The sequence below is a fragment of the Indicator indicator genome, chromosome 6, assembly GCF_027791375.1.
Source record: "Indicator indicator isolate 239-I01 chromosome 6, UM_Iind_1.1, whole genome shotgun sequence".
NCBI lineage: Eukaryota > Metazoa > Chordata > Aves > Piciformes > Indicatoridae > Indicator > Indicator indicator.
In genome coordinates this window covers 15,879,453-15,907,132 of record NC_072015.1, presented here as the reverse complement: position 1 = coordinate 15,907,132, position 27,680 = coordinate 15,879,453, and the positions used below count along the sequence as shown (strand labels likewise).

The window sequence follows — 27,680 nt, the reverse complement described above, 5'->3', positions numbered from 1 at the left end:
CACACTGGGGTGCAAGAAGTCAGAAGTGGCACCTGCAGGGAGGAGCAGATAGGGCAGAAACTGACCAACGAGGGATTCCATCCCATGGATGTCTTTGTCAGGATAAAGGTGAGGGATCACCAGAGTCAAGCCTCTTTTTCAATGGCTTGTGTCCAAGGAGGACTCTGTGCATTCTGCCTTCAGTTCCAATTTGTGTGTTCCTGAATCCAGCTCCTGAATCCAGTCCCCATCTGCTGCTGATTCCAGTCTGGGACATCCCCAGTGCCTGCCCTAAGCATCAGTGGCAACGGTGATGTCGTTGCCACCAGGGGGTTGGGTTCCATACTGCTTTGTATCTATTTCATGTTATTGTTATTATTTCCATTCAAGCTGCTTTAATTTTCTTTCCCAACCCATCAGTCTCTCTCCCTTACTTCCTTTCTCTTCCCTTTGAGAAAGGAGAGGGGTTCATAGAGACCACCTGTCACTTGTCTAGTGGCCTCCCAGCCCTAACTCTTGACACACATCCTCCAGATCTGTTTCACAGCATTTTACTCCGTTTGATAAGCTGACCATTCACAGATTTTAGCTCTTGTCCATCAAACTTACAACAGCTTTGACTGTGTGGGTATCCAGGGTAATGTGCATATATATTCTTCTCCTGTGGATGCAGGCAGCTCTGCAGGGATAGATATGGCATCTGAAAACATTATAAAGTCTAATTACATAGAAAAAATAATGTGCATGAATTGCAGTCACAGTTATTCCTCATATGCACATTTTTAAACTCTCAGCCAACATGCTCAAAAGATAAAGGTGTCTGGTGAAGTGTTCTTTGCTCTCATGTTCAGAAGTGCTAAGCATCAGCTTCTGAGAATCATGGCCCTTTAAAGTTTCCTAATCCAGTTATCTAGACAAGTCATCCATCATGTTTGAAGACACTTTTTTTTTAGTTATGGTGTTTTTTCCTTGTGTTCTTTTTTTCCACCTTTGCTTTCCTTCAGTTTTCATTCCTGTCTTGCCCAATGCTCCAAGCAAAACTGAAGAGCAGCAGAAATACTGTTTTTAAGGTAAGCAATTTCACGCTGGGAACACGCTGTCCTCAGAAACCAAACCACAAGTTTAAAGGCCACTCCAAACCCCAGAATCATCCTGAAGCTTCAGGTAGCTTGCTTAAGCAGATAGGACCATTTGGGGTCATTAGAAATATCTCCATTAGCAGACACTAATAAAATTGTCTGCATAAGTGACACAACCCACAATGAAACACTTGGCTTTGAATCTGATGCACTATTCCAGCTGATTTTAACTTGTTCAAGACATGTCCCATCTACCAACAGAACTGAAGGCAAAATTCTGACCTAAATGGTTACATTTCCGTTGTGCTTTGTCACACAAGTATGGACACAGACTATTTCAGTGTTCCAAATATGAACAGTCATTCATTTCCTCACTATCCCTATGTCCAACACACGCAAAAATACTAAACATAGATCTTTTCTTCATCCTCAAAATAGTTTTTTAAGATACCCTTCCCTTGTATTTCTGTGTGATGCTTGATAAATTACAAATCAGATGCATGGTGTTAGTGTTAATGTTCTCAGACAGCATTTGAGAGAAGTAGGACAGAAACCTGAATTCCACAGGAATTTGGAATGGCAGCTTAGGTTCACCTCCAATTTAAAGACCTCTTATGGTCCCATGAATTTCTATGCAATTTACCCAGGGATGAGGACATTTGATAGAACTGGGGGCTATTTTCTTAAACAATTCCAAGTTAACTAAGAGGTTAAAATAAAAGGCCCATCAAGCACAAATCAAACAATGGGAAGATACTGTGGTCTGTTTCAGGAATGCTGACATTTGTTTGTTCTGAAATTAAAGAAAACCTTTTTCCTCAGTCCAAACATTGACATTTACAACATGGAGATAAATAACCTTTGAGCTACTGAATGCTTTGACTCAGTGGCAAGAAATTCTTTCTAGTTATAGAAAGTTTTTTTTCCCTACAAAAATGTGTTCTGGATCCATAAAATATAAAGAGCAGGATTAATTATTTAGTGCTAAATCCATCTCTCTGCTGTGCATCAGTACTAGGAAGTGAAGAGGACTGTATAAAGACTTTTTCCTCTCATCTCCCACCATGGCAACTTTTCAGGATGCATGTTGGGCTGAATCCAGTCTAAGAAGCAGGAGCCTGGCCATCATATTACCAACCTCAATACAGGAGTTGAGTGCAAACATGTGCAGGTACCACACATGCAGGTGACACTGATGTCCTTCACAAAATCCCAGCATGATGGGGGGCCAGTAGGGACTTCCAGAGTCCAACAACACTGATAAAACAGGCACCTAAAGCAGGTTGCCCAGGATGGCAGTGTCCAGGCAGAGAAGGAGACTCCACAACTTCTCTGGCCAACCTGGTCCAGAGCTCCAGCACCCCCACAGCAAAGTTTTTCTTCATGTTTGGATGGAACCTTCTACGTTCCAGTTTGTGTCTGCTGTCCCTTGTCCTATTGCTGGGCACCACTGAAAAGAGTCTGGCACCATCTTTTTGACACCTGCTGTAGCTGTTGATCAGCTCTGATAAGATCCCCTCTCAGTCTGCTCTTCTCCAGGCTAAACAGCCCTGGGTATCTCAACCTCTCTTTGGCAGAGAGATGCTCCAGTCTCCTCATCACCTTTGTAGCTTCTGCGGGACCCTCTCCAGTGCTCCCCATCGCTCTTCAACTGGGGAGCCCAGAGCTGGACACAGTACTCCAGATGTGGCCTCAGTAGGGCATAGCAGAGCAGGAGAACCCTGCTCCACTTCATCACACTTCAGGTGGCTTTCTCGGCACTGTGGCTGCTTTCTGTGGCTACAAAGACCCTTATAAGAGGGAAGCCAGTGGTATCATATTTCTACCTTCCCATGCAGAGCTCCATTCAAGAATTCAAGAGGATCTGAGAGAAACTCAGTATCATGTACAGAGATGTTGCCTCTTCACACTGCTGGAACACTACAGAAGATAAACATACCACACTGTCATGCCAAACTTCATTCAAAAGCTGATTAAGGAGTGGGACAAAAGTTACATGAACAATAGACATGTCTGTTGTTTTAAACTAGTTTTGGGGCACAGATCTGAGACCTAGCCAAAACACATTTCCCTCTCTTGCCCATATTCTCTTGGAAGAAGTCCCAACCTGCAGCGTAGGCATCTATCACTAGAGCCTTGAGGGGAGACCTCATCACTCTCTACAACTACCTGAAAGGACACTGTGGAGAAGCTGCTGCTGGCTTCATCTCACAGGTAACTAGTGACAGAACAAGAGGGAATAGCTTCAAGCTGCGACTGGGTAGGTTTAGACTGGACAGAGTGGTCAGGCATTGGAATGTGCTGCCCAGGGAGGTGGTTGAGTCACCAACCCTGGATGAGTTTAAAGGTTGTTTGGATGTGGTGCTTGGGGATATGGTTTAGGGGTGAACCTTGTAGAGCAGGGTGATCCCAAGGGTCTTTTCCAAACTGAATGTTTTCATGATTCTGTGATTCTGTGACTGATCCACTTTGACTTCCTAGCCTGCTGGGGTAGGATGCTATTATGGAAGAATACACGGGGCAGGGGTAGAGTCCAAGAAAAGAGGGATTCTCCACCCTCAGGCAGTGAGTGCAGTGAGCAGCATTCCTGGTAGAGAGAGAAACCTTAATGTGAAGTAGAAAGAAGGGACAAAGCACCAAGTGAAAGAGTCCTTTGCCTCTTATATATAGTGAACTCTCCCCCATGCTAGGTGCTGAAAAGAGCACTTTGAAAAGGCACTGCAAGATTAAACTGATTTCAGGCTCTTCAGAGAACACAGTATTTATCACCTAACAAATGCGATTACAAAAGCTTTCATTCCTTCTCTGACACACTCCCAGTCATCACAATGCTTCTCAAGCTCTAATGTGCTCACAATTACATACTATCAGAAACAGGTCTGCACAGAAGTCATCTCAACCTCTAGTCTACAAGGACAACAATTCCCTAGGATTTCACTGAACTCAAAAGCACTCACATGCCTGCTATTGTCCTCTGTGCAGACGGTGGCAGCCGACTCCTGGAGCCATTTTTCACAGGCTCACCACTTGTCAATAAATCATGGCACTAATTCCTGTGATGCTTCCTGTGAATTGTGCTTTGGGAATTGTGGCAAAGATATCTGGGATGCATCTGAGAACTGGTGGTGAATGGCTGACTCCAGGTTGACATGATGAAGAAAGGTTAAGCCCTTCAGTTGAGCAGCCTCTTAGAAAGATTCATTGTGACTCCAGCTATCCCTTTTCTATACTGCAAGGCTCTCCCCTGCATCTGCCTGAATACTTGAGAGAGTTGACATTTGTCTTCTGTGTGGCTCACACACTTAAGTTTTCCTCTCTTCTCATTACCCGTGAAGGGTGATTACATTTCCTATGGAATATCACTGGTGATACATCACACTTCAGGGCTATGTTTACCCCCCTTCCTCTAATGGGAACCTGTGGTTACTTCATCTTTCTCCTTTCTCGAATACCAATCCTCCCACAAGCCCATGTGTTAGCCACCAGCCTTCCACCAAAGAAGAATAATGTGTCTCCTCCTGAAGCTCATTAATAGTAAATTATCTTCAGTTAATGAAGACTGTTTTCTCACTGAAGCCTCTGAAGTGCCAGCCAGGGATGGTACAGTGGAACGCTGTCTGCCCTGAAATTGATTTGAATACCGTGGTCTGAAGGAAACCTCAGACTTCAATAGTAAGCCATTAAGAACAGCCATTTGTGTGGTGCCTGTCTGGACACTAAGGAGAGGAGGGGAGGTAGAGTCTGTCCTTCCTGATCAGTTGGGGTTTGTTTTTTTTTTCCCACCAGGTGGTCTTCAAGTAAACAATGGTAGCAGAGGTCTGAACTGGCAGTCACAAGCTGTGTGAGAAGTCTTAATTCACAGAACTCACACTTTATTGTATAAAACAAGGATTATTTCTTATTCTTCTCTTGTAAAACAAAGTCAAGGCATTTACTAGCATTTTTCAAGTCTATCTTCCTGGCAGATGAAGCAAGAAATGCCCAGCATAAGCAGATGTCAAACAGTTTAAGGGCACATTTACTACAACATAGACTTCTCTGTCCCTCCTCTCACAATTATGATTCTCAGATTTGGGTAGGGAACTGCCATTTGAGGGACTTTCAAAGCAACTCAAGGGACTAAGGTATCTGATGCCACAAGCTCTAGATGAAGCATTCAAAAACTTTCAAAGAGGATTCTTAACAGAAATATGCAGACAGATTCCAAGTCTACACAGATAAACATGATAAGGAGGTGCTGAAAAGGTCTACTTCCATATCAGACAATTTCTGGCTTGCGCTGTGCAAATGCATGCTCATTTTTACTCTCCCTGACCTCACCCAGCAGGTCCTATAAAGAAGCTGGAGTAGAGCTAACTGAAATGCAGAATTCCTAAAATACCTGGAAAAACCATTTTTAAAGGAAAAATATGTGCATATTTACTCATTTAATTCTCTATATTCCTTTCAATCTGGAATACTTTTGCTGGAGAGGAAAAGGAGGATTAAAAACTTTTCATTTCAGTTTCTTCATGATGGCTGTCTTGTGCTCTGTGAACGTCCCTGTTACTGCATGAGATGTCCAGGGAAGCTAATCCCTGGCAGTTTCAGTCCTGGAGCATCAGAACAGCAGGGCATTGGGATTGTCAGAAAGGGGGTTGTGCAGGACAAGCAGGCTGTCCAGGGGAGGTGGTAGAGTCACCATTCCTGGACGTACTTAAAATACATGTATGCAATACTTTGAGACATGGTTTAGTGGTAGCGTTCTAGCAGTAATTGTGGCCTTGAGAGCTCTAGGCAAGCAGTTGGACATGATAATCTCAAAGGAAGTTAAAGAGAACAAGAAGGGCTTCTTCAAACATATCAGTAGGAAAAGGAAGAATAGGGAAAGTGTGGCCCCACTGCTGAATGAGGAGGCAGGCCTGATAACTGAAGATGCAGAGAAGGCAGAGTTGCTGAACGCCTTCTTTGCTTCAGTCTTTGCCCTAAGATGAACTCCCCTATGAATTCCAGATTCTGGATGAAGGAGAAGAAACCTGGAGAAGGGAAGACTCTCCACTAGTCAGGGAAGACTGAGTTAGGGATCAGAGTGGTGGTCAATGGTGCCAAGTCCAGCTGGAGAGCTGTAACTAGTGGAGTCCACCAGGGATCAGTGCTGGGTCCGGTCCTGTTCAACATCTTCATCAATGACACTGATAAGGGGACAGAGTATCTGCTCAGCAAGTTTGCTGACAATACCAAACTGGGAGGCTTAACTGATACACCTGAAGGCTGTGCAGCCATTCAGTGAGACCTGGACAGACCAGAGAGCTGGGCAGAGAGGAACCTAATGGGGTTCAACAAGGATAAGTGCAGAGTCCTGCATCTGGGAAGGAATAATAAACAGCACCACTACAGGTTAGGAGGAGATCTGCTAGAGAACAGCCTCGTGGAGAAGGACCTGGGAGTCCTGGTGGATAACGAGTTATCCATGGGACAGCAACGTGCTCTTGTGGCCAAGAGGGCCAATGATATCCTGGGGTGCATTAAGAGGAGTGTGTCCAGCAGACTGAGGGAGGTTTCCTCCCCATCTACTCTGCCCTGGTGAGACCTCACCTGAAATACTGCATCCAGTTTCGGGCTCCCCAGTTCAAGACAGACAGGGATCTACTTGAGAAAGTCCAACAGAGAACTACCAGGATGATTAAGGGACTGGGGCATGTGCCTTATGAGGAGAGGCTGAGAGCCCTGGGGCTTTTTAGTCTAGAGAAGAGAAGACTGATAAGGGATTTAATAAACATCAAGAGGGAGGGGACAGGCTCTTCTCAGTTATGCCCTGTGAGAGGACAAGGGGCAATGGATATAAACTACAGCACAGGAGGTTCCACTTCAACATGAGGAAGAACTTCTTCACTTTGAGGGTCACAGAGCACTGGAACAGGCTCCCCAGAGGGGTTGTGGAGTCTTCTGCTCTGGAGACTTTCAAGACCCATCTGGATGCATTTCTGTGTGATCTGTGCTAGATTCTATGGTCCTGCTCTGGCAAGGAGGTTGGACTCGATGCTCTCCAGAGGTCCCTTCCAACCCCTAACATCCTGTGATCCTGTGACTCTTCCAATTTTGACAGTTCTGTGATTCTATGATTCTGTCCTGGAGCTATGTAGCCATCAGCATGTTAGGATTATCTCATAGTTACAGACATGGAGCCCAAGTGCAGACTGCTTTAAACCTCCAAGCATCTGGGATGAAAACCTCACCATTTCAGCCTTCAGGTGGTAGATTATACCAGCTCTGGTGGGACAGAGCAGAAGTTGTATGTCTTAATTAAGCATCTCTTCCTGGGCAGCCCAGTCTTTAAATGACTTTGGCCAGAAAGTCCCTGGACGACCTCTGAGCGGGAACTCAGAGGGTATGAGAATGGATCTGTTATTTCTACACAGCTGCTGCTCAAAGGAGAAAAGGCAGGGGAGAGGAAGAAACCAAAGTGTGGTTGGGGCCACTCTGACTGGGAAGCAAGCAAACACCACTGGTCATTGGGTTGGTCTGGAGCACAGGGGAACATCTGACACACACACACACACACCCCAGGAGTGAAATACCCTCAAAAGCACACACCTCCACAACCTTTTCTAAGCTGATGCCCATGAAGCAAAAGAAACAACAGATAAAGTTCTCATTCATGAGAGAAAATGTGTCATTCTGAGACAAGGGAGGGAAAAGAGAAGAGAGACCAGGGGTACTACAGCAGTGCTTTATCTAGTCACTATATAGTGATGCTTTCCTATGACAGATGAAGAAAGGCTCAGATGTCAACCAGTATCTACCAATAGAGTCCTTCATAAACGTTTAATCTATTACAGAAATATTAGCCTTACACTTTTTTGATGAAATAAAAGAAAATAGAGAGCTAGAGAACAAAATTCATTAATGGGTAAACCCATTCTTTGCTAGCTCCTGTGAAAAGCAACTCCTGGGCTGTTTTCTCTGCAGAGAAGCTGCTGCTGGGACTTTGCCAGTTCAGCAGTTAAAGGTAATCTCAAAGAATCCCTCAGCAAAATGTAAAGTGCTCAGCCTGAAAAACAGCAAGGTGTTGAGGGACCAAACTGATTTGTTTAACTTGCATAACACCAGCAGCAGGCTTTAGAATTGTTCTGCTTAATTCACCTCTTCCAGGAGCAAGACAAAACCCAAGCCAGCTGAAAAAAAATAAACCAGATCTAAAAGTACTTGCTTTGACCTCCATCTAGGTAAGGAAATATGCACCAAATATGTCAATAAAGAGGAGAATTATGTTAGTACATTGTATTTCTATATAATAACAAGAAGCTAACACAACACAGCAGTCAATAGGACCTGACTCCTCTCTGTCAGATCTATTCCTTTTACCATTTGGAAAAGAAGAGACACAGGTCATGCAAGTACTCCCAAAGTCTCTGAAGATGCTGCCACAGGGCACATACCTTCCTCCCACACAGCAGCCAATACATTCCCTTTCACTTCATTTAACAGCCCAGCACAAATGTGCAGCTCTTACCCCTGAAGTGTGCAAGTAATTCACTCAAAGGCAAGAATAAATCCTTTCTTATCTTTCCCCCACATATTTTAAACAGCAGAGCTGTCAAAATGCAGCAAATCAATTCCCATCCCCCCTTTACTGTCTCCACATTGCTTTTTCAGGGTATTTTTAGTTGTTCTGATTAAAAATTTACCTCTTAAGTACCATTGAGGACACAGTATATTTTATGGTTACAGTTTTGTGTACTTTCTTCAGCCTACATCCACCTTGCAAAGGCAGGTGTGGAGACACATCCTGACTTCCTTCCCTTCTCTTTCTAACAAAAGAGAAACTTGAATATCAAACTCTAAAAACAACAGCTCCTAGACCAGCAGGAAAACAAACTCTACGAAATGCAGAAAATCCTTTCGCAGAATGAGGGTGTGAGACTATCATATCTGACAGGATTATGCAAAATACCAAAAAGAAGAGATCTATCAGTCTAAGGGATAAAAACCATTGAGGGTTGGGATGGATGATCTTTGAAGTCTCTTCCAAAAGGATGCATCCTGCAATTCTGTGATTTGCAAAAAAAAAAAAAAAAAAAAAGTAAGGAAACCCCTTGACTTTCTTTTCTTCTTTCAGTGTCAACATAGTCCAAAATATTCTCTTTGTTTTTACAAATGTTTGCTCACGAGAATGTTCTAAAGGGAAAAATGTCAGCCACAAATCCTCACTCATCACCTGTTTGCACAGTGATGTGTAAAGGTCTTTAAAAATCTCCAAGGACTTGACAGAAATAATTCAGTTGAGCAGCAGAAACAGCACAGCTCACGCAGCAGATGGCAACTCCAGGCAAGACACAATGAACTGAGTTCACAAACCACACACAGAAAAATGGTCCACAAACCAAACACTGAACACCTGAATGCTTGCAGCTAATGCATCAAGAAGACAGAGCTTAAATCCACAGAATGGACCATGGAAAACATTTTACTCACTCTCAAAGGACATTTTTTCTCTACTCTGCTTCATTTTTAGACACCTCACTCCTATTATTGTTGTAACTGCCATAGTCTCACTCTGATTCCTTGGAATTTCAGCAAAGCAAAAAGTATTTCTTCATATCTGCTGGTTTATTCTTTATACACCTGAACAATGGGGGTGTTGCAGCCATGGTTTGTGCTACTCATCTCAGATAAAGTTACACCCTCACACTGTTATCAGGACAAGTCTGTTGCAAGCTTTAGATTCCAAGAATATCCTAAAAATCAGGTGGCCTTACTTTTCCTATCCACATTCAGCTGTCCAGACTGTGCTAGCTTTTACATTACAGAACACCAGAGAACTGGAAAATGGTTGAAATTGGAAGGGACCTCTGGGGATCATCTAGTCCAACTGCCCCTATTAAAGCAGGGTCATCCAGAGCAGGTTACCCAGGATCACAATGTCCAAATGGGTTTGGAATCTTTCCAGAGAAGGAAACTACAGAAAAAACAATTCCACCACCTTTCTGGGCAGGCTGGTCCAGTGCTCTGGCACCCTCACAGGCAAAGAAGTTTTCCCTCCTGTTCAGATGGAACCTTCTGGGTTCCAGTTTGTGCCCACTGCCCCTTGTCCTGTCGCTGGGCACCACTGAAGGGAGTCTGGCCCCATCCTTTTGCCCGTGCCCTTTAGCTATTGATAAGCATTGAGAGGATTCCCTCTCAGTCTGCTCTAATGTTTATCCTGGTTTCCAGAACTGCCTACCTCAACTTAGCTGCTTACCTCAACTTAGTTGCTCAAAGTCAGTTCTCTGCTTGCAATAGAGCACACAGACTTCTTTGCTCTGTGAAAGGGTGACCAGGAATGTAGAAGAATGACAAAACTCAGGAGAGGTAAATACAGATGTGTCTACATGTCCAAATTTCTGCTCATACATTATTTTCAACTAGGGAGCACTTATTTTTCCAAGTCAAAGTAACATGAGTGCACTATGAAATAAGTTTCTGCTTGAAACATTTCACAACTGATAGAGCTCTGCTAGTCTGCCACCCATTACAACAAGCTTCAACTGTAAGGAGAGGAAAATCAAATGTTTGCAAACTAAATTGAACCAAAAAGTTAATTTTCTGGAAAGCCTTCTTCACACATCGCATGTTACTCAGTTTTACTCAATTCTGTGTCTTTTTTTAGTTAAGTTTATTTAAGATGCATTTAGGTTGAAGCAACTCTTAATTAGCCCAGTACAGTAACTTGGCCTCCTCCTAGATTTGTGCTTTTCAGCAGTGAGAATCTTTCCTGCTCTACCTTTTAATTGCCTGGGCTTTCCTGGAAGATGTCTCAACATTACCATCTTACAAAGCAGATAATCAAGATCTACTTTTTTTCCCCCCCAGACATCTCTTCCTTTTAAAAACAATTACTTCTCATGCTTTTCCTCTGCCCTTCTCTATCCTTTTCCCTGTAGAGAAATAAATTTTCGCTGCTAATACACACTGTAACTGAGGCATCCTGAAGCATGGTGATGAGTCTGAAGCCCAGTGGAACCTTGACAGGTTTCTGAACTACAGAAAAGTCTGTAAGGCAACTACGGAGTATCACAGACAGTTTCTATAAAGGATCTTAATTAAAAGACTTCCTTCTGTGTTCTAAATTAGTTTTATTTGCATAGCACTTTCTGTTTTCCAATCTTTGTAGCACTGTAACCAAGAAAAGTGGTTTAAGAAGGACAATAAGACTGTCAAATGTCCTAATTCCTCATGAAACTGAATTCTAAATTCTAGAAGTGATTCACTACAAACATGAACTTCCTAAGAAACTTGTAGCTGACATTTCAGAAAGCAGCACTGCAGACTGCCCTGTACTATACGCTTTTTGCCATCCTCCACATCAGAATCATAAATTCAAGATGATGATGACAAGAATTCCAACCTGTCACATACAGTCACAAAATCACAGAATCACAGAATGTTAGGGACCTTTAAAGATCATCTAGTCCAAGCCCCCTGGCAGAGCAGGATCACCTATACCAGATCACAGAGGAATGCATCCAGGCAAGTTTTGAATATTTCTGGAGAGGGAGACTCCACAACCCCCCTGGGCAGCCTGTTCCTCAGCAACACTGAGGATTTCTTATGTTAATTTCTGTGCCCAGAGGCTTTTCTGCAACACTGAATTAAAGAAACTGCTATATCTTTCCTGCAACAGAACAATTATCTTGGAATTAAGGCTAAGCAGAATATTCTTTTCAAAGAGTCCAAAGGCTATAGTGAACAGATAAAATGACTTGTGTGGCTTACGTCATTGGTCTGCAGAAGTTACATATCTGTGCACATCCTGTTCTAAGAAGAAAGAGCAAAGTAACATGATGTTACAGTCTTCATCTAGAAGTCTTTTTTTTAATGAGGCAGATAAAAAAGAGTTCTTCCATTCTTGTTGCAGTTGAATTAGCTAAGAGGACTCCCACATCGCTTCCCAACAATCCATTGGTGTCACCAGCCAAATTCTTCAGACATGAAAGTGAGAAATGTTTCCTCTGTAGCGTTGTAGCATATTTGGATGTTTGTTGAGTGAGGGCTTAATGGCTTTAGAGGACAATAGTAGGAAAGTCCTGTCTGTGAGACAATTCTCAGTGAGCTGTCACCCCTCTCACCTATCTACAGAAGTCACTAATAGAACCAGAAGTGTATTCCTTGCAGATGAAGAAGTGTTTTGTACTGAACTACTATCCCAGTGACAGTTCAGGATATGTCAAAGCATATCAACGGCGAAAACACACATAGTAGAAATCCAGAGAAACGAATCCTGTCCCTACCTCACCACTCTACTATTATGGAAGATAATATTCTGAGTAAAGAAGAGAAGCAAGACCCATAAGCTGAGTTGTGACTGACACACTGCTGCTGGAGAGGCCCTCCCAGCTACGTGAACTCCTCCGGTAAGCTGCAAGAATGACTAGAGAACAATACAGTCTCTTGTTGAGGGAGCAGGGAAGATTTCTTCAAACCTTAAACCTTAAAGAGCTGCTTACCCTACACAGAAGATCTTCCCCCAAGAGAAGATGAAACAACAAAGAGGATCCTGTTTGGTATCACCAGGAAGAATGTAGACAAGAAGTAGCAATGAACACAGAGGTATTATACACAGAATTACAGAAATGTTTTGATTGGAAGAGACCCTTAAGTGCCCAACCATTGATCCAGCACTGCCAGGTCACCACTAAAGCATGTTCCTCAGCTGCCCAGAGAGGTGGTGGAGTCTCTGTCTCTGGAGGTATTCAAAACCTACTTGAAGATGTTCCTGGGTGACCTTCTTTAGGTGAACCTGCCTTGGCAGGGGATTTGGGCTTGATGATCTCCAGAGGTCCCTTCCAACCCTTATGTGGCTGGATCAGTTCTAAAAATGGGTCCAGCATCCCAAATTTTACCAAAAATATTGACTGTACTGCATCAAAATCATTATGATAGAAGATAAGTATATTTCCAGCAGGATCCATGTGAACAGCCTTCAATCTCTATATACTTGTGCTGATACTATAACACAGTCCAAGTCCAATATTTTTTCCACATCCACAAAAAACCTGCATTTGAATTTCTCTGTAAGACACAGACTTGCTGTTTACAATGACCTGTACTCATTATCTTACCCTAGCATTCCTCTGCTGGACATGCTGTTTTGGTGTAGCGTTAAGATCCCTTTTGCAGGATTTGCATGTAAAGAGCACTCAAGAACCAATGACTCAAAGCTTTCAGATGCCCACACAAATCCCACTGGTCTTTCTGTTTCTCCATGCAGTAGAAACAGTCTCAGATAACACCACACAAGGAGGGCAAAATAGGAAAAAAACAGATATATATTAATCCACTGAACCAACATGAAAATCAGGTCATGGAATAATGTGTTAATCTAGTCTGCAACACAGATCAAATTTGAAAGAATAATATCTGGGTGGAGAAAGGAAAATACCCACAATAGGTGTTGGAGGACAACACGAAGCATTTTCCCATCATCTTCAAGCCCCACTGCATTTAGGTTTGCTCCCTGCCTTTCTAAAGTACCAAAAAAATCTCAAAGAATAGAAATTATTTTAACATCCAGTTGGGTAGCCAGCAGCATATTTAATTCTGTATTTGGAAACAGCAAATTGTGCTTATGTAATAGCTGGTACTTGTCAGATTTTGAGACAAGTAATAGGACAACTTGGACAAGGATCCTCTGCACCCAGTACTGGGTTGTGGCAGTGTTGCTGAGGTATTCTGAAGCTCAGTACTAATACAAAACTGAAGTAGAAAACCAAGGCTTTAAGTAAAAGTATTTATTATTGAAAGTGTTGAAAAATGCTTTGGAGGTAAAAAGCTGAAAGGTGCAAACGTTGTAAAAAATAAGGAATTTCTTGCTATATAGAATGAAAATATCTATATTCTGACCACAAGAAAAAAAAAATGTGTTGAATGTTTTACCTACTTTGGATGGGTGAATTCATCCATGAGGATAACCTTTTCTACCAGGTCTCCACCAACAGTTCGAGCCAAGTCATAGAAATCGTTCTCGGAGTACGTCTCAGAAGGCAGCCAAAAGGAGATATCATTGATCAAAGGTGGATATCTGCTGAGTGGCTGAAAAAATGAAAACACAGACTTTCTTAAATGTGGTGGTTTGACACCAGACAGAATATGGAATTTACCTCAACACACAACTTACCACACTACACAGAATTTGGAAGGAAAATGAAATTATTATTTACAAAAAGCAAACTAATATAAAAACATAAAAGGTAATAAACATATACAAAAATATATTTACATATAAGATTAGACAATAGTCCAGCTAACCCCTTGCAGCTAACCCCTGCAGCCTGAAGGCCACGCTGCCTTACCTCCCCCACTGCACCACTTGGATAGCCCCAACAATTGGTTGGTGGGAGAGAAGTAAAGACAAAGTTCAGAAGGCAGGATGGAGGGAAAAAAACAGGAAGGAGAGAGAAACAGGCTGTGTTCTCAGATTATACAGGAATTTTGCAGGCCAATGGAATAGGATAAACATATCTCTTATTATTCTGTTCAGTCCCTTGAAGAGTCCACCCCTTGGACTCTCTCAAATTCTCTGGAAAAACTTATTTACAATTAAGACATTAGTCTTAACCTGTAACAATAAGTGTGTGGACTCGGCAGGTTTATCTCCTACTGTTGTCAACTCATATAACACAAAACCCAGACATTTTAGAAGCTTTCTGAAATGCTTTTTGAAGTGCAAACTGACCTCTTAACTGAGATGCAAGGCTTTATACTAGGAAATGTCTTTTAAAGATTCCCTTGTAACTACTTTGATATATTCATTCAAAGAACAAAAACTTGTTTTGTTTGCTAAAATCAGCAAAAACACTTTTGTAGTAGAGCTGTTTAAAAGGAAGAAATTATTTCAACGTGATTATTCGGTGGGTAGATTTTCAATTTCTAAAAGCATTTTTTGTATTTTTAAAGATTTGAGATCTATCAGCACATTCATGTCCAAAGTTTGTATGTCTTTTATATCACTCTCACATAAAACAAGGTGTCCAATTTCTACAATAGTCTTATCAACAAGTGCATTCTTATTAAAAGGTTACAATAAGAAACGTTCTTTGGCTTTAGAAAGAGGGATCAGTTCACTTCCAAGTCCTTTTTATAGACATCCAAACATCTACAACAATGAAAAATGTATTTCTTTTTGCAGAATTAATTCCTCAAGTACAACTACAGACTCTTAAACATGAAGGACATCTTTGCTGATGACAGACTCATCTTATAGTCAGAATCCCCTAAAGTTATTTGCAAAACCAGGGAGAGAAAAAGAAACAAAACAAAGGAATTATTAACTTTTCAGTTTTGATGGAACTTCCCTGGAGTCAGTGGGTTTCAGATCTTGTCTTGGCAGAGACATTTCCACCATTCACATCCTCTAAGTCATGCAGTATCTTATTTCTGCCTTCCATTAGTGCATGGCAGTTGAAATAAGTACTTTTGCACAAGATTTTGGGGGTCTGGAAGAGAAAATGTCTTCTCTTAATTTACTTATAAGTACCTGGTGTGTACGCCCTGGTCTTATCCAGTACATTATTGCACCAAAAAATGTAATCCATGCCTGGCAATGTTTTACGGTGGGGCAGTGAAATCCTAAGTGAATACCAGCTGAAGCAATAAACCTGTTTAAAAGGCAAATTTACAGCATGCTCATGTCCTGTTCTGTACAGTGCAAACCAGTGAATAAATGTTTGATAAGGACTAAAGTGCAAGTTTGAAATTAATAACCCTCCCAAGTGAATAAAATTGTGAATAACACACAATTATCCAACCTGTTAAAGGAATAAATTTGTCAAATGAATTAATATCCTGTACACCAAATTAAAGAAAACTTGCACAATAAATCCATCATACAAGAGCTTTTGATAAAACATGAACAAGTGAAATAGAAACATCCCCTCTGCTATACAAAAGTCACAGTACTAAATCACAGAAGCCCCAAATCCCAGCATGGTGAGGGTGGAAAGGACCTCTGGAGATCATCTAGTCCAAGTACCCTGCTAAAGCAGGGTCACCCAGAGCAGGATTCCCAGGATCACAACGTCCAGATGGGCTTGGAATTTCTCCATAGAAGGTAACTTGTGGCCAGCAGGAGTAGGGAAGTGATCGTGTCCCTGTACTCGGCACTGCTGAGGCCACACCTGGAATACTGTGTTCAGGTTTGGGTCCTTCACTACAAGAAAGACATTGTGGTGCTGGCACATGTCCAGAGAAGGACAACAAAGAAGGTGAAGGGTCTAGAGAGTAAGTCTTATGAGGAGTGGCTGAGGGAATTGGGATTGTTTTGTTTGGAGGGGAGACCTCGCTGATCTCTACAACTTCCTGAAAGAAGGTTCTAGTGAGGTGTGGGTTGGTGTCTTCTCCTTAGTATCAGGCAATAGAAGAAGAAATGACTTGAAATTGTGCCAGGGGAGGTTTTGGTTGGATATTAAGAAAAAATTCTTCACAGAAAGAGTGGTCAAGCATTGGAATAGGTTGCCCAGGAAGGCAGTGGAGTCACCATCCCTGGAGGTGTTCAAGAGACATGTGGATGTGGCACTTTAGGACTTGGTTTAATGGCCACGGTAGTGTTATGTCAGGTTGACAGTTGGACTCAATGATCTTAGAGGTCTTTTCCAGTCAATTCTATGTCTATGACTCCACAACTTCTCTGTGCAATCTAGTCTAGTGTTTTAGCACCCTCACAGGAAAGAAGTTTTTCCTTATGTGCAGATGTAACCTCCTGGGTTGCAATTTGTGCCCATTGCCCTTTGTCCTGTCCCTGGACACCACTGAAAAGAGTCTGGCCCCATCCTCTTGCTCCTGTCCTTTAGATATTGATGAGCATTGAGAAGATCCCCTCTCAGTCTGCTCTTCTCCAGGCTAAACAGCACCAGGTCTCTCAGCCTCTTTCTCCTCAGGGAGATGCTCCAGTCCCCTCACAATATCTTTGTAACCACCCACTGAATTCTCTCATGTATTTCTCTGTCTCTCTAATGCTAGAGATACTCCTCAGTAAATAACCTGATACAAATGTTCATGTAATAATCCTGCATCAGACTTCATTCTCACCTCACCCTTCTCTACCACTACTATATTTCAGCAACCTACTGAACACAATTCAAAGCTTACAGGGACTAATCCAAAACTCACTAAACTCCCAGCTTCAGGACATTATTCAATCAGAAGCACAATTACTGCACTTGGACAGGTGCCTACTTTCTTTCCCACAGGTACAAAGGCACCAAAGAACAATAATTACATGTTCAAGTAACTCAGTAATATCCTAAACCCCAAAAGAGCACCCACAACAATGAGTGAGTCTTTGCTATCAATTTCAAACAAAGCAGGATTATCCCAGACACAGGGAAACACCAGTCTTTTTCCCACTTAATATGAAATGTAGACAAGAATGCAACATGATCAGATCTTGAAAATGTACATGGAACAGTTTGATTTACTTGATCAGGTTCACCAAATTCCATGTGGGCAAAGTTATTCAAAGATGTAATGAGCTGCAGGGTCTGGCTCTCCTGGATTAACAAATCTCTGAAGACTTTTTCACTTAATCCAGGGTGTTATCATTTTAGAAACAGAACTGTAATTTTGTGTTTGCAGGCATGTGTGTGTTACAAAGGCTGGAAGGAAAAATGCTTCAAACAGTAACCATAACTTTTGTTATCATTAAGTACTAACCTTTTCTCAGGGTCTTATAATGCAGAAATATCTTTTATGGTAAAAGGGAAGGCAATAATCCCACATCATACTGTCCCTCCACTACCTGGCTGCAGTCATTACCACTGCAGTAAGTATTATATCAGCACCAAAGTTAGTGTAAGGATAAAATTCCTAGCTCTCAAATCTATCGATCTGTTTGCTCAAGAGCTACATAATCATTTATTAGCTACATCTAAAACGTGAAGGGGATGTGACAAGAGTTTCCATCTGGCAGGTCAAAATGAAATCACTAAGTTTGTATTCAGGCAGTCCAGAAAATACATACAGTGGTCCAACAGATCCTGTTGTTATCACTGTCCTCCTTTCCAAACTCCTCTGCCATTTAACAATATAGCTCTCTAAAGCACACTGACTTTGGTCTCTGGCCACGTTCAAGGCAAATGGTAGCCCCTGACTCTGTTTCCTTATGAATTAACAGACATTTCAGAGGCTCCCCTTGAGAGCAGTGTGTTCTTCCCATGACATTTTCTGCTCTGTTGTCATCTCCAGCCACCAGTTAGAGCTACTGTGTTCAACTCTGGAGTCCTCAGCACAGGAGATACATGGACCTGTTGCAAGAGGACCAGAGGAGGCCAAAACCCCTCAGAACTGCCTTCCAATATCTGAAAGGAACCTACAGGAAGGCTGGAGAGGGACCTTTTACAAGAGTGTCCACCAATAAGACAAGGGTAAATGGATTTAAATTGAAGGAGAATAGGTTTAGATTGGATCTTAAGAAGAAATTCTTCACTATAAGGGTGGCAAGACTCTGGAATGCACTGTCCAGGGAGGTTGTGGATGCCTCCTCCCTGGAGATGTTCAAGGCCAGGTTGGATGGGGCCTTGAATAACCTGGTTTAGTTCAGAGGGCTCCCTACCCATGGCAGGGAGATTGGATTAGATGATCTCTAAGGTCTCCTTCAGCCTAAGACATTCTATGATTCTACGAATACAATGATGTGAGGTCTGGAACCCCTCTGCTGTGAGGACAAACTGAAAGAATTGGGGTTGTTCAGCCTGTGGAAGAGCAGGCTCTGGAAGACCTTACTGTGTCCTTTAGTACTTAAAGAGGTCTGTGAGAAAGTTGCGGACAGACTTTTTAGGAAGGCCTGTTGGCAGACTTTTTAGGAAGACCTGAGAGGACAAGGGGTGATGGTTTTAAACTAAAAGAAGGGGGAAGTTTTGTGCTGTGGGTTCCCTCCCTGTTGCCAGCTGCAGATGAGGGTACACAATGCAAAAGTGACAAACACAGTGGAGAGAAAAGCTGTACTTGGATTTCAAGAGTGGTGACACAAGTGCAAACTTGACGACGACATGTACCAAGAACTGGGTTAGTAGCTCCACAGCAGCCAAAGCATTAAAACACCAGCCCTGCTGTACTGCCACCACCGGTCTTGGCCAGAAAAACACAAGCCTTAGCAGCACTGCTCCTGTTGAGCTTTAGCAGTCCTGCACTGCCTGTGTTTTGGAGAAAAATGTATATAAACTACATAGGTTTAATGCAGGGATTTATTCTCATCAAAATGAAACCTGCAGTCCTGTAACAGCAAGGCCTTTCTTAATATATTCTATGGTGAAACTACAATAATTCAGTGTTATCATAGGAATTTTAAACATGTAACAGGCCTGAAATTCAAATTTGCAAATTTACAGCTGTAACTTAGATAACAAAGTTTCCTATATTAGTGCCTGTGCTCCTAGATTTACACTCTGGTATTTATGGCTGGCACAGACAAATTATGGCTGCTGCAGGAAACATGATTTTTAATTTCTTGGCTCTCATGGCTTAAAATTCACAGTCACAATGTTCCATTATGATGTTTTCTACACCTCCCTTCAGTTTTTCTCTTAGTTCTATATAATAAATTCTCTATATCCATACATACGTGCACACACACACATACATTTATGCGTAAACACACACATATCCAAAGGAAGAAATGAAGGAATTTTATCAGAGAACTTCTCTAATGTCCAATAAGCAGACACATAACTGTGTGCTGGGATTAAGCAAAGGTGGCTGCCTTTGGCAAAGCAGTAACTTCTGAATCCAGCATGAATAGATGTGCAAGAGCAGATCACAGAATCAAAAAATCATTTTGATTGGAAGAGACCTTCGGGAGCGTGAAGTCCAGCTGTTAACCCAGCACTGCCAGGTCACCACTAAACCACGTCCCTCAGCACCACATCTACGTGACTTTTCAATCCCTTAAGGGATGGGGACTTCGCCACTTCCCTGGGCAGCCTGTTCCAGGGCTTGACAACCCTTTAGGGGAAGACATTTTTCCTAATGACCAATCTAAACCTCCCCTGGCACAGCTTGAGGCTGTTTCCTCCTATCCTATTGCTTGTTACTTGAGAGAAGAGACAAAACCCACCTCACTAGAAGCACTGCCTTAAAAAAGCACCTACCATGCCTGTAATGAACAGGCCATAAACTGGTGTTAAGTCAGCAGAATCCCAGCTTTTCAGCAAACAGTAGGAATTTCTTCTTCAACAGTGCTGAGCACGTCTAGTTCCTGCAGAAGACATTGACTGCTGCAGGGATTCAGTGTTTGCCATGCTCAGAAGGTTTCCTTCTTTCTAGTGTTTCGGGTTGTATGTTTTCTTTCTCATTGTGCTTAATAATAATGCCAAGATAAATAGCTCGGTGGGGTAAAATACTGCACACATCAACAATTCATATAAAAGATTTATATCTAAATAAAGAAAGAAAGTATTTGGAGAGAGATTGTAGCACTATAAAGATGTATTTCTTCCCAATGTATCGCAGAACAATGGAAACAAATTGCACGCAACATATTATTTCAGCTTAGATGAAAAATCTCATATAACGCACTGTTGATTATATTTCCTTTTCTACTCATTAAATCCACCATTCCAGAGAGTTATTGTTTAAACAGCAGAATCTCCAGAATACCCCAATATAACTTACACCAAACTAAGCTGGCATCATAAATCTTACAGGCATGTGCAACACCTTGAAGCCCTTTTCCCACCTAATAGGCTGTTTTTATTTTCCTCCCTCCCTCCTAAAAAGCATAGAGATTTCCAAGACAGTGGCAGTGATGCTTCATATTTCTCAGCCAGGTCCAACTCCAGGTCTCAGACCTTGCTATGCTACAAAGCAATGCCCTCATCTTTCTACAATTCTCAGATTCAAGAGCTAATCTCTGTCACTCAGGAAATGCTGTTGTAGATACTGCATCATAAAAATCTGTACTCTCTAGGAATTAACAAGATCCCAACTGTAACATACAGCAATTTGTTGATGGGCAGATTACACAGCCAATTATTGCTGGTTTGAAATACGCCTTGTGATTTCCAGTGCTACTAAACTAGCTGGGTTTGTTTCTTCACTTGAGAGAACTGCCCAATCACAGGCTCACAGAATCAGCCAGGTTGGAAAAGACCTGAGAGATCACCAAGTCCAACCTATTACCTAACACCTCCTGAAAACTACACAATGTCTCCAAGTGCCACATCCAGTCTTTTTTTTTAACACCTCCAGGGATGGTAACTCCACCACCTCCCTGGGCAGCGCATTCCACTGGCCAATTACTCTTTCTGTGAAGAACTTTCTCCTCACCTCAAGCCTAAACTACCCCTGGTGCAGCTTGAGACTCTGTCCTCTTGTTCTGGTGCTGGTTGCCTGGGAGAGAAGACCAACGCCCACTTGTCAGTTAGTTGTAGAGAGCAATAAGGTCTCCCCTGAGCCTTCTCTTCTCCAGGCTAAACAACCCCAGCTTCCTCAACCTCTCCTCAGCCTTGTTGCCCCAAGTTGCAACAACTCTTGGTGAAATTAAGTACTTCAGTACTTCACTTTTTTCCCCCCTTAAGGACTAAATTAATACAAATCACCACTTAGAAAGTGCAAAACCAATACTAGAACACCAGGGTAGTCTAGCAAGCTATACCCAGTATCTAACTTTAGAGAAGGATAGGTGAGCTAGAGAGAAACAGAAATGAAAGGCTTACTTACTTGTCCAATACTCAGAAGAGGGAGAAAAGCCTTTAATTACTCCTTTCAGGCAGACCCTGAGCATTTCTAAAGCCATACATTTCTTCAAGAGTAACAACACTTGGAAAACTACAGAGAAGCCATGAGTCAAGAACAGATCAATCACAAAAAGCACACTAAGCATTTAAATATGGAACAATAAAATGCATAAAGAACATTTAAATCTCAAACAGGAGAATCCTCATGCAGAAGAGGTATATCTTTAATGCCTTTCCTTACTTTAAAAGGATCAGAAAATAGGCTCACTGTTGCTGATTTAGGAGAATAGGTTCCATGTGGGAATAACTACGCAAACTGGACACAAGCAATTCTCACAAGAGGTGATTTCTTCCTATTATTCATATTTAGCTAATTGCAAAAGCAAATCTTCTGCAGCATATACACCCCAAAGCATTACTTCCTCATTTTGACTGTCACTACTATGGACCATGTGTCTCTCACATTAGCAAGATGAAAGAAATTGAGGATGGGCATGATAATAACAATAATACAGTTCTTCACAACTGTGCCTTCTGTTGTTTGGTTATTTTCTGTAGCCTAATATATATTCAGATCAGAGAAGTGTTAGTTAGAAATTATGGGGGCAGAGGGGCTGGTGTGGTTATTAACATCATGGACTTCATAAGATGCTTCTGTTCACACACACACCACCCAGACTGCTCTTCCCAGCCCTCATTTCTGAGAGAGACTCTCAGCAATGGATGGTCATGATGCAGGTGACAACTATAGGCATGATTTTAGAGACCACTTTATATCAAATAATTTAATGGTTTGGGTTGCAAGAGACCTTTAAAAGATTATCTTGCACAACCACTCCTGAAGTCAGCAGTGACACGTGCAACTAGAGCAGGTTGCTCAGAGCTCCAAACAACCTGACATGGAATGTTTTCAGGGATGGGGCATCTATGATCTATTTGGGTAACCTGGCCAAAAAAAAACCCATCTCCCTTATATCTGGTCTAAACCTCCCCCTGTTTAGTTTAAAACCATCACCCCTTGTCCAGCTGCAACACTACTGCTAAAAAGTCTGTTGCCATCTTTCTTATTTGCTCCTTTAAGTACTGAAAAGCCACAATAATGTCTTCCTGGAGCCTTCTCTTCTCCAGCCTGAACAACCCCTGCTCTCTCAGCCTGTCCTCACAGCAGAAAGGTTCCAGATGTATTTAACCCTGCTGTGTAAGCATGCAGATATTCAGATTGTGATAGTGACCTAGGGCTGCCAGGCAGAAAACAGGGTTCCCTTAGGCAGACAGAGCACAAAGAAGAACTTTCCCTCTCAGAACAGTACTGCAAAAGAGCTGAGGCAGGAGGTACAAGACACCTAGAGTTGTAAACAGCATGGAAAACAGAATTATTGAGCAGAGAAATGGAGCAATTTCTCAGGTCAGGGACAAAGACTTATTAAGAGAATTACTGTGCCATCCTCCTAGCTGAATTCTCTTCACCACACTGTAATTAAACCAATACTGGAAAAATACTGGCAAAAATATTACTAGCTACGTATTTTTGCAGACAGTAAGACTAAAAGCTCTGAATGTCTGTGGATTCCTGCTGAAACCACTAGCAGATGGTTCTAAGAGCTTCATATAACCAGTACAAAATCTATTGTTATTTTAGATTTCCAGGTTTACTCCTTCACCTAATATTAATGTCATATGGGTTTCAGCATATATATCGCTGCTGAAAATTGCTCCATGGTTTATTTAAAGACTTGTATAACTATTATACTTCACAATTTGGGAAGCAATAAAGATTGGTTTATATATGCAGCAAGAGAATTACTCATTTGTGAGCTGTTTGTTTTAAAGAGCTTCAAACAGTCAAACTGCAAATACACAAGGTTTAGAGACCAGAGCAAACCACAGCAACACATGCTTTTTGAGGCTTATTGCCCTTTTGGCCATGTAATCACTTAAATACTATCAGGTGTACTTTGATTTGGTTGTATTGGAATTTGCCTCCCAAAAAAATGATCCTTCTGGTAATAACTGTACATTGCAGTAGCATTTTTAACTGGAGATTCGTTTATTTACATCGTGTTGAGGCAAGCTCAAAATTCAGCAAAGGCTACAGTTGCTCCTTTGTGTTTAAAAACAAACTGGAAGGAAGTCTGTGGTGCTTTGTTCCCAGTGGCTGGGAATCTCTTTCACTTGTATTGTTGACACAGTCTGTACACATCCATCCATCATCCTCTAAATTCACAATATGCTCCAAATTCTGCCACACCTGAGGTGGTCATTCTTGAGGCACTTCTTTTGCTTGTGCCAAAGCCTTGGGAGAGCCCAGTCTGAAATCCATGGGAGACATCTACAGACTCAGTAGGTCTTGTGGGTGTTGCCCAGTTTGGTTTCATTTGGGCCATTGCAATTTACGTGACAAAAAACTTTCAATCACATTTCTTCTTCCAAGTTACTCGTCCTTTCTTCTCCTTGACTTTTCTTTCAATTACTTCTGGAATACTTCCTTCTTTACTCCAGGACTGAGGTTCTGGATGTCCAGGTTACACACAAGGAAGACACCTAGCTAGCAAAAGTTCCTCTTTCTACCTACTTCCCTCATGGATCCATGATCCTTCCCTTGTGCCACTTATGCATCCAAGCCACAGTGCTGTGGCACATTATCCAGTGGCAAAGCCACCTTACAGGATTTTACTTCTGAAGAAGAAAAGTGTTGTCTTCTTGCCTGTGCTGAGGGTGTGGGGCAACACTGAGAAGTGAATCAGAGAATGGATGTGAGTTTTAGGAACCACAGAGGAAAAACCATCTCTCATCCACCTCACAGTATAGCTGCCTAAGTAGCAGCTGGATTTAAACTTCCTGTTTGCCCTCAGACTTTTCCATATTCCCCTCAGTGCTCAAAGCAGAGCTTTTATTCCTTCTACCTTCCTCCTACTTTGTTTTATCTTAGTGTTTTGTTTTTTCCTGTGACTGACACTCTTCTCATTTCAGAGTCTCTATATTCTCCTTTCCTTCCCATGTTTTAGCTAATCATCTTTAGCTGAGAATGAGAATTCAAGCCCTGTTTAGTTTACTCTTCAGTAAACAGGATTTGCTTCTTGACTTTTTTTACTCAAGTGTTGACCAGTAAAACCAGGGTCAAAGATATCTGAAACTATTTAGTCATTTAGGTTACCTTTGACTGAACATAGGAACTAACCCATTGATCTAAACGGGACTGCTCACAAGTTTAAAGCTCAGCATTTGCTTCTGTACTTTGCCTGACTCAGGCCAGAGGACTCAGGTTCCTGGAGCTTTAATACCAGCACTGGCTACAAATGATTCAAAATACCACATCCTGATGAGAGAAGACTTGATGATCAGGCAATTTCTAATCCAATTGAGCAGCTTCATCTCCACAATGAAGAAGGTTTTCTTTCCATGGCTATCCAACACTAAGAAAGGAGTTTCACAAAGTTTTGCACAGTATACAAACCTGAGATGATACAGCACTGTAAAGATTTTATTGATGTTCCTTTAAGGCGATCCGTGTGAGTCACCCCTATGAAATTTAACCTGCCCAAAGTTATGTCAATAAAATGTTTATGCTACACCATCATCTATTCTCTCTTGTACCTCCACAAGCACACATACCCATATACATCTTCAATGAAAGTAAATTAGACAATAAATCAAAGTTGAGGCTGTACCTCATTTGTTTAGGCATCCAAGTTAAATTTACATACTAATGGTTGTGTATTTGCTTTTAATAAATGCACTGTTAGAAAGCAAACATAATAAATGAATAACCATTTAAGCATGGAGTTACCTCATCTTGACAAAAAAAATCTGAAAATGTAGCAGCCAGTGAATCTATTTACTTTTTTACTGGAAAATAAAGCTAATAAATACAAATGATGTGGAGCAGCATACTATTGATGGATCAGACAGTGAATTTAGCAGGAACTGGTTGAAATGGCTGGTGTACACATTAGATGCTTTCCTTCTCAAACATGGAATAAAGGATATAGACTAAGATGGTTTAATTTGCAGTTTCCCCTCAGATCTGCCAGTGCACTTTACTCTCAGCGTCTTCTAAAGTTTCAGGACAAGCTCCACATCTCCCAGCAACAAAGAAGGATGTGCACAGGGCTGATGGCTGTCTCAGGGAACTGACGAGTGCAGAGTAAGGGAAAAAAGTTGTTCTGTGTAATGGTGTGAACAGGAGGGCTCACACAGCAGATAGTGCAAACTGGGCTACTGGGTAAATCCTTCAGCATCAGAATGGGGATTTAATTGGCCAGCCTTTGCTACCTTGCACAGGAGAAAGATAAGCTCAGTTTTATTTCTTTTTCTGTATAATGAATCACAGAAGCACAGAATGTTAGGAGTGGGAAGAGACCTCTAAAGAACATCCAGTCTAAGCACCCTGGCCACAGGAACACATCCAGGTGGGTTTTGAATGTCTCCAGAGAAGAAGACTCCACAACCTCTCTGGGCAGACTGTTCCAGTGCTCTGTCACCCTCACAGTGAAAAAGTTTTTCCTTATGTTTATGTGGAGCCTCCTATGCTCCAGCTTGCACCCATTGACCCTTGCCTTTCACTGGACATCACTGAGAAGAGCCTGGCTCCACCCTCCTGAATCTTGTCCTTCACATATTTATTATCATCAATTCTTTCCACACAACTATATCTTTCTGAAGATAAACTTGTTCTACCTCCACTAACCTTGACCATTCACTTTTCAAAGTAGAAAACTCCTCCTGGATTAGGGCCACTAAGACCATTCTGGCTTCAGTGGGGAGCAAACAGTGCCAGTTCAAGCTGCTTGTCAGCTCTGCTCACTCCACTGCCAAAATTGTATCTCCCAGCAGGAACTTTCTGGATGCTTTGTCTATCCCAGCACCACCAGAATGACCTTAGTTAGAAAGTCTAAATTTTGAGTACTGATGCTAACAGGTTATTATGAAGAAACTAAGTTTGGAGAGACTCCATGTGCCAGCAGATACAAGGAAGGAGCAGCCCCTGGTGATGATGCAAGAGGGTGGTAAAGAGTAGATGGTGCTTGGTTTATTGCAGATATTGCAGAAATGAGGAAAAGAAGGAGAAAGCAACTCCCATCATCTCATAGAGGGAGTTTACAGCTTGGCTAGGAATCTGATCCAGATTCCCTCTGTACCAGAGCTTCTTTTAGAACATCACAAAGAGCTTCTGCACTGCCTCACTCCGGGCCACAAGGCTCATCTGCAATCCAAATAAACAATTATTTAAAGCAACAGCAGCCACAGCCAGCAGCAGCATCAAATGAAAGTGACTTTGCAAAGAGAGAATGAATCAGCAGTCAATTGATGTGACACATCACTTGCTCTCCACGGCACCAAAATGATGGAGGGTCCAGGAACCGTCCTGCCACCAGAGCCCATTCATCTTAATCAACACCTCTGGGCACAGCACACTTCATTTGAACTGTGACTGACTTCCTCCTCTAAACGTCATTTCATTTGGGTGCTGTTCTTGAGTTGTCAACCCATGGACACAGCAGCTTTTTTTCTTTTGTAGGAACACCAGCTCAGCATGATCTGCAAAGTGACGATGTGCAATGATACCCAGAGTTCTGACAAATACAGCTGTAGCACAGCACTCGAGACCAGATCCAAGCCATTTGTTTTATTACATTACATCCTGCAGGTGCTTAGTCCTTCCCACCCTGTCCATCCTTAGTCTTGGATTGTGAAGAGCAGAAGCTCTTCACAAATGACTAAAGGCACATTACCAGACTCTGCTGTGACTTGTCACCAACTACACCTGGAGTGATTTGGTGATCCTCAAAAATCACCTCAGCAGAGGAGTTACAAATAAAATAGAAGCTGAGCCTGCGCTCTTCCCCTGCCATCACTGTGAGGAAGGGACAAGGCTGAAGAGCTGAGAGGCTAAAGATAGCAAGGCATATTCACAAAGCATTTTACCAAAGTCTGA

General features: G+C 42.0%; 1 protein-coding gene across 1 annotated transcript in view; it reads right to left on the bottom strand.

Moving 5' to 3' along the window:
- The window catches only part of FARS2 (phenylalanyl-tRNA synthetase 2, mitochondrial), a 210,816-nt gene that overhangs the window by 63,376 nt on the left and 119,760 nt on the right, over nucleotides 1-27,680 (bottom strand). Inside the window, exon 6 of the mRNA XM_054381749.1 lies at nucleotides 13,957-14,108. Within this exon, the coding sequence (XP_054237724.1) occupies nucleotides 13,957-14,108 (152 nt within the window). The remainder of the gene's footprint in view (nucleotides 1-13,956; nucleotides 14,109-27,680) is intronic.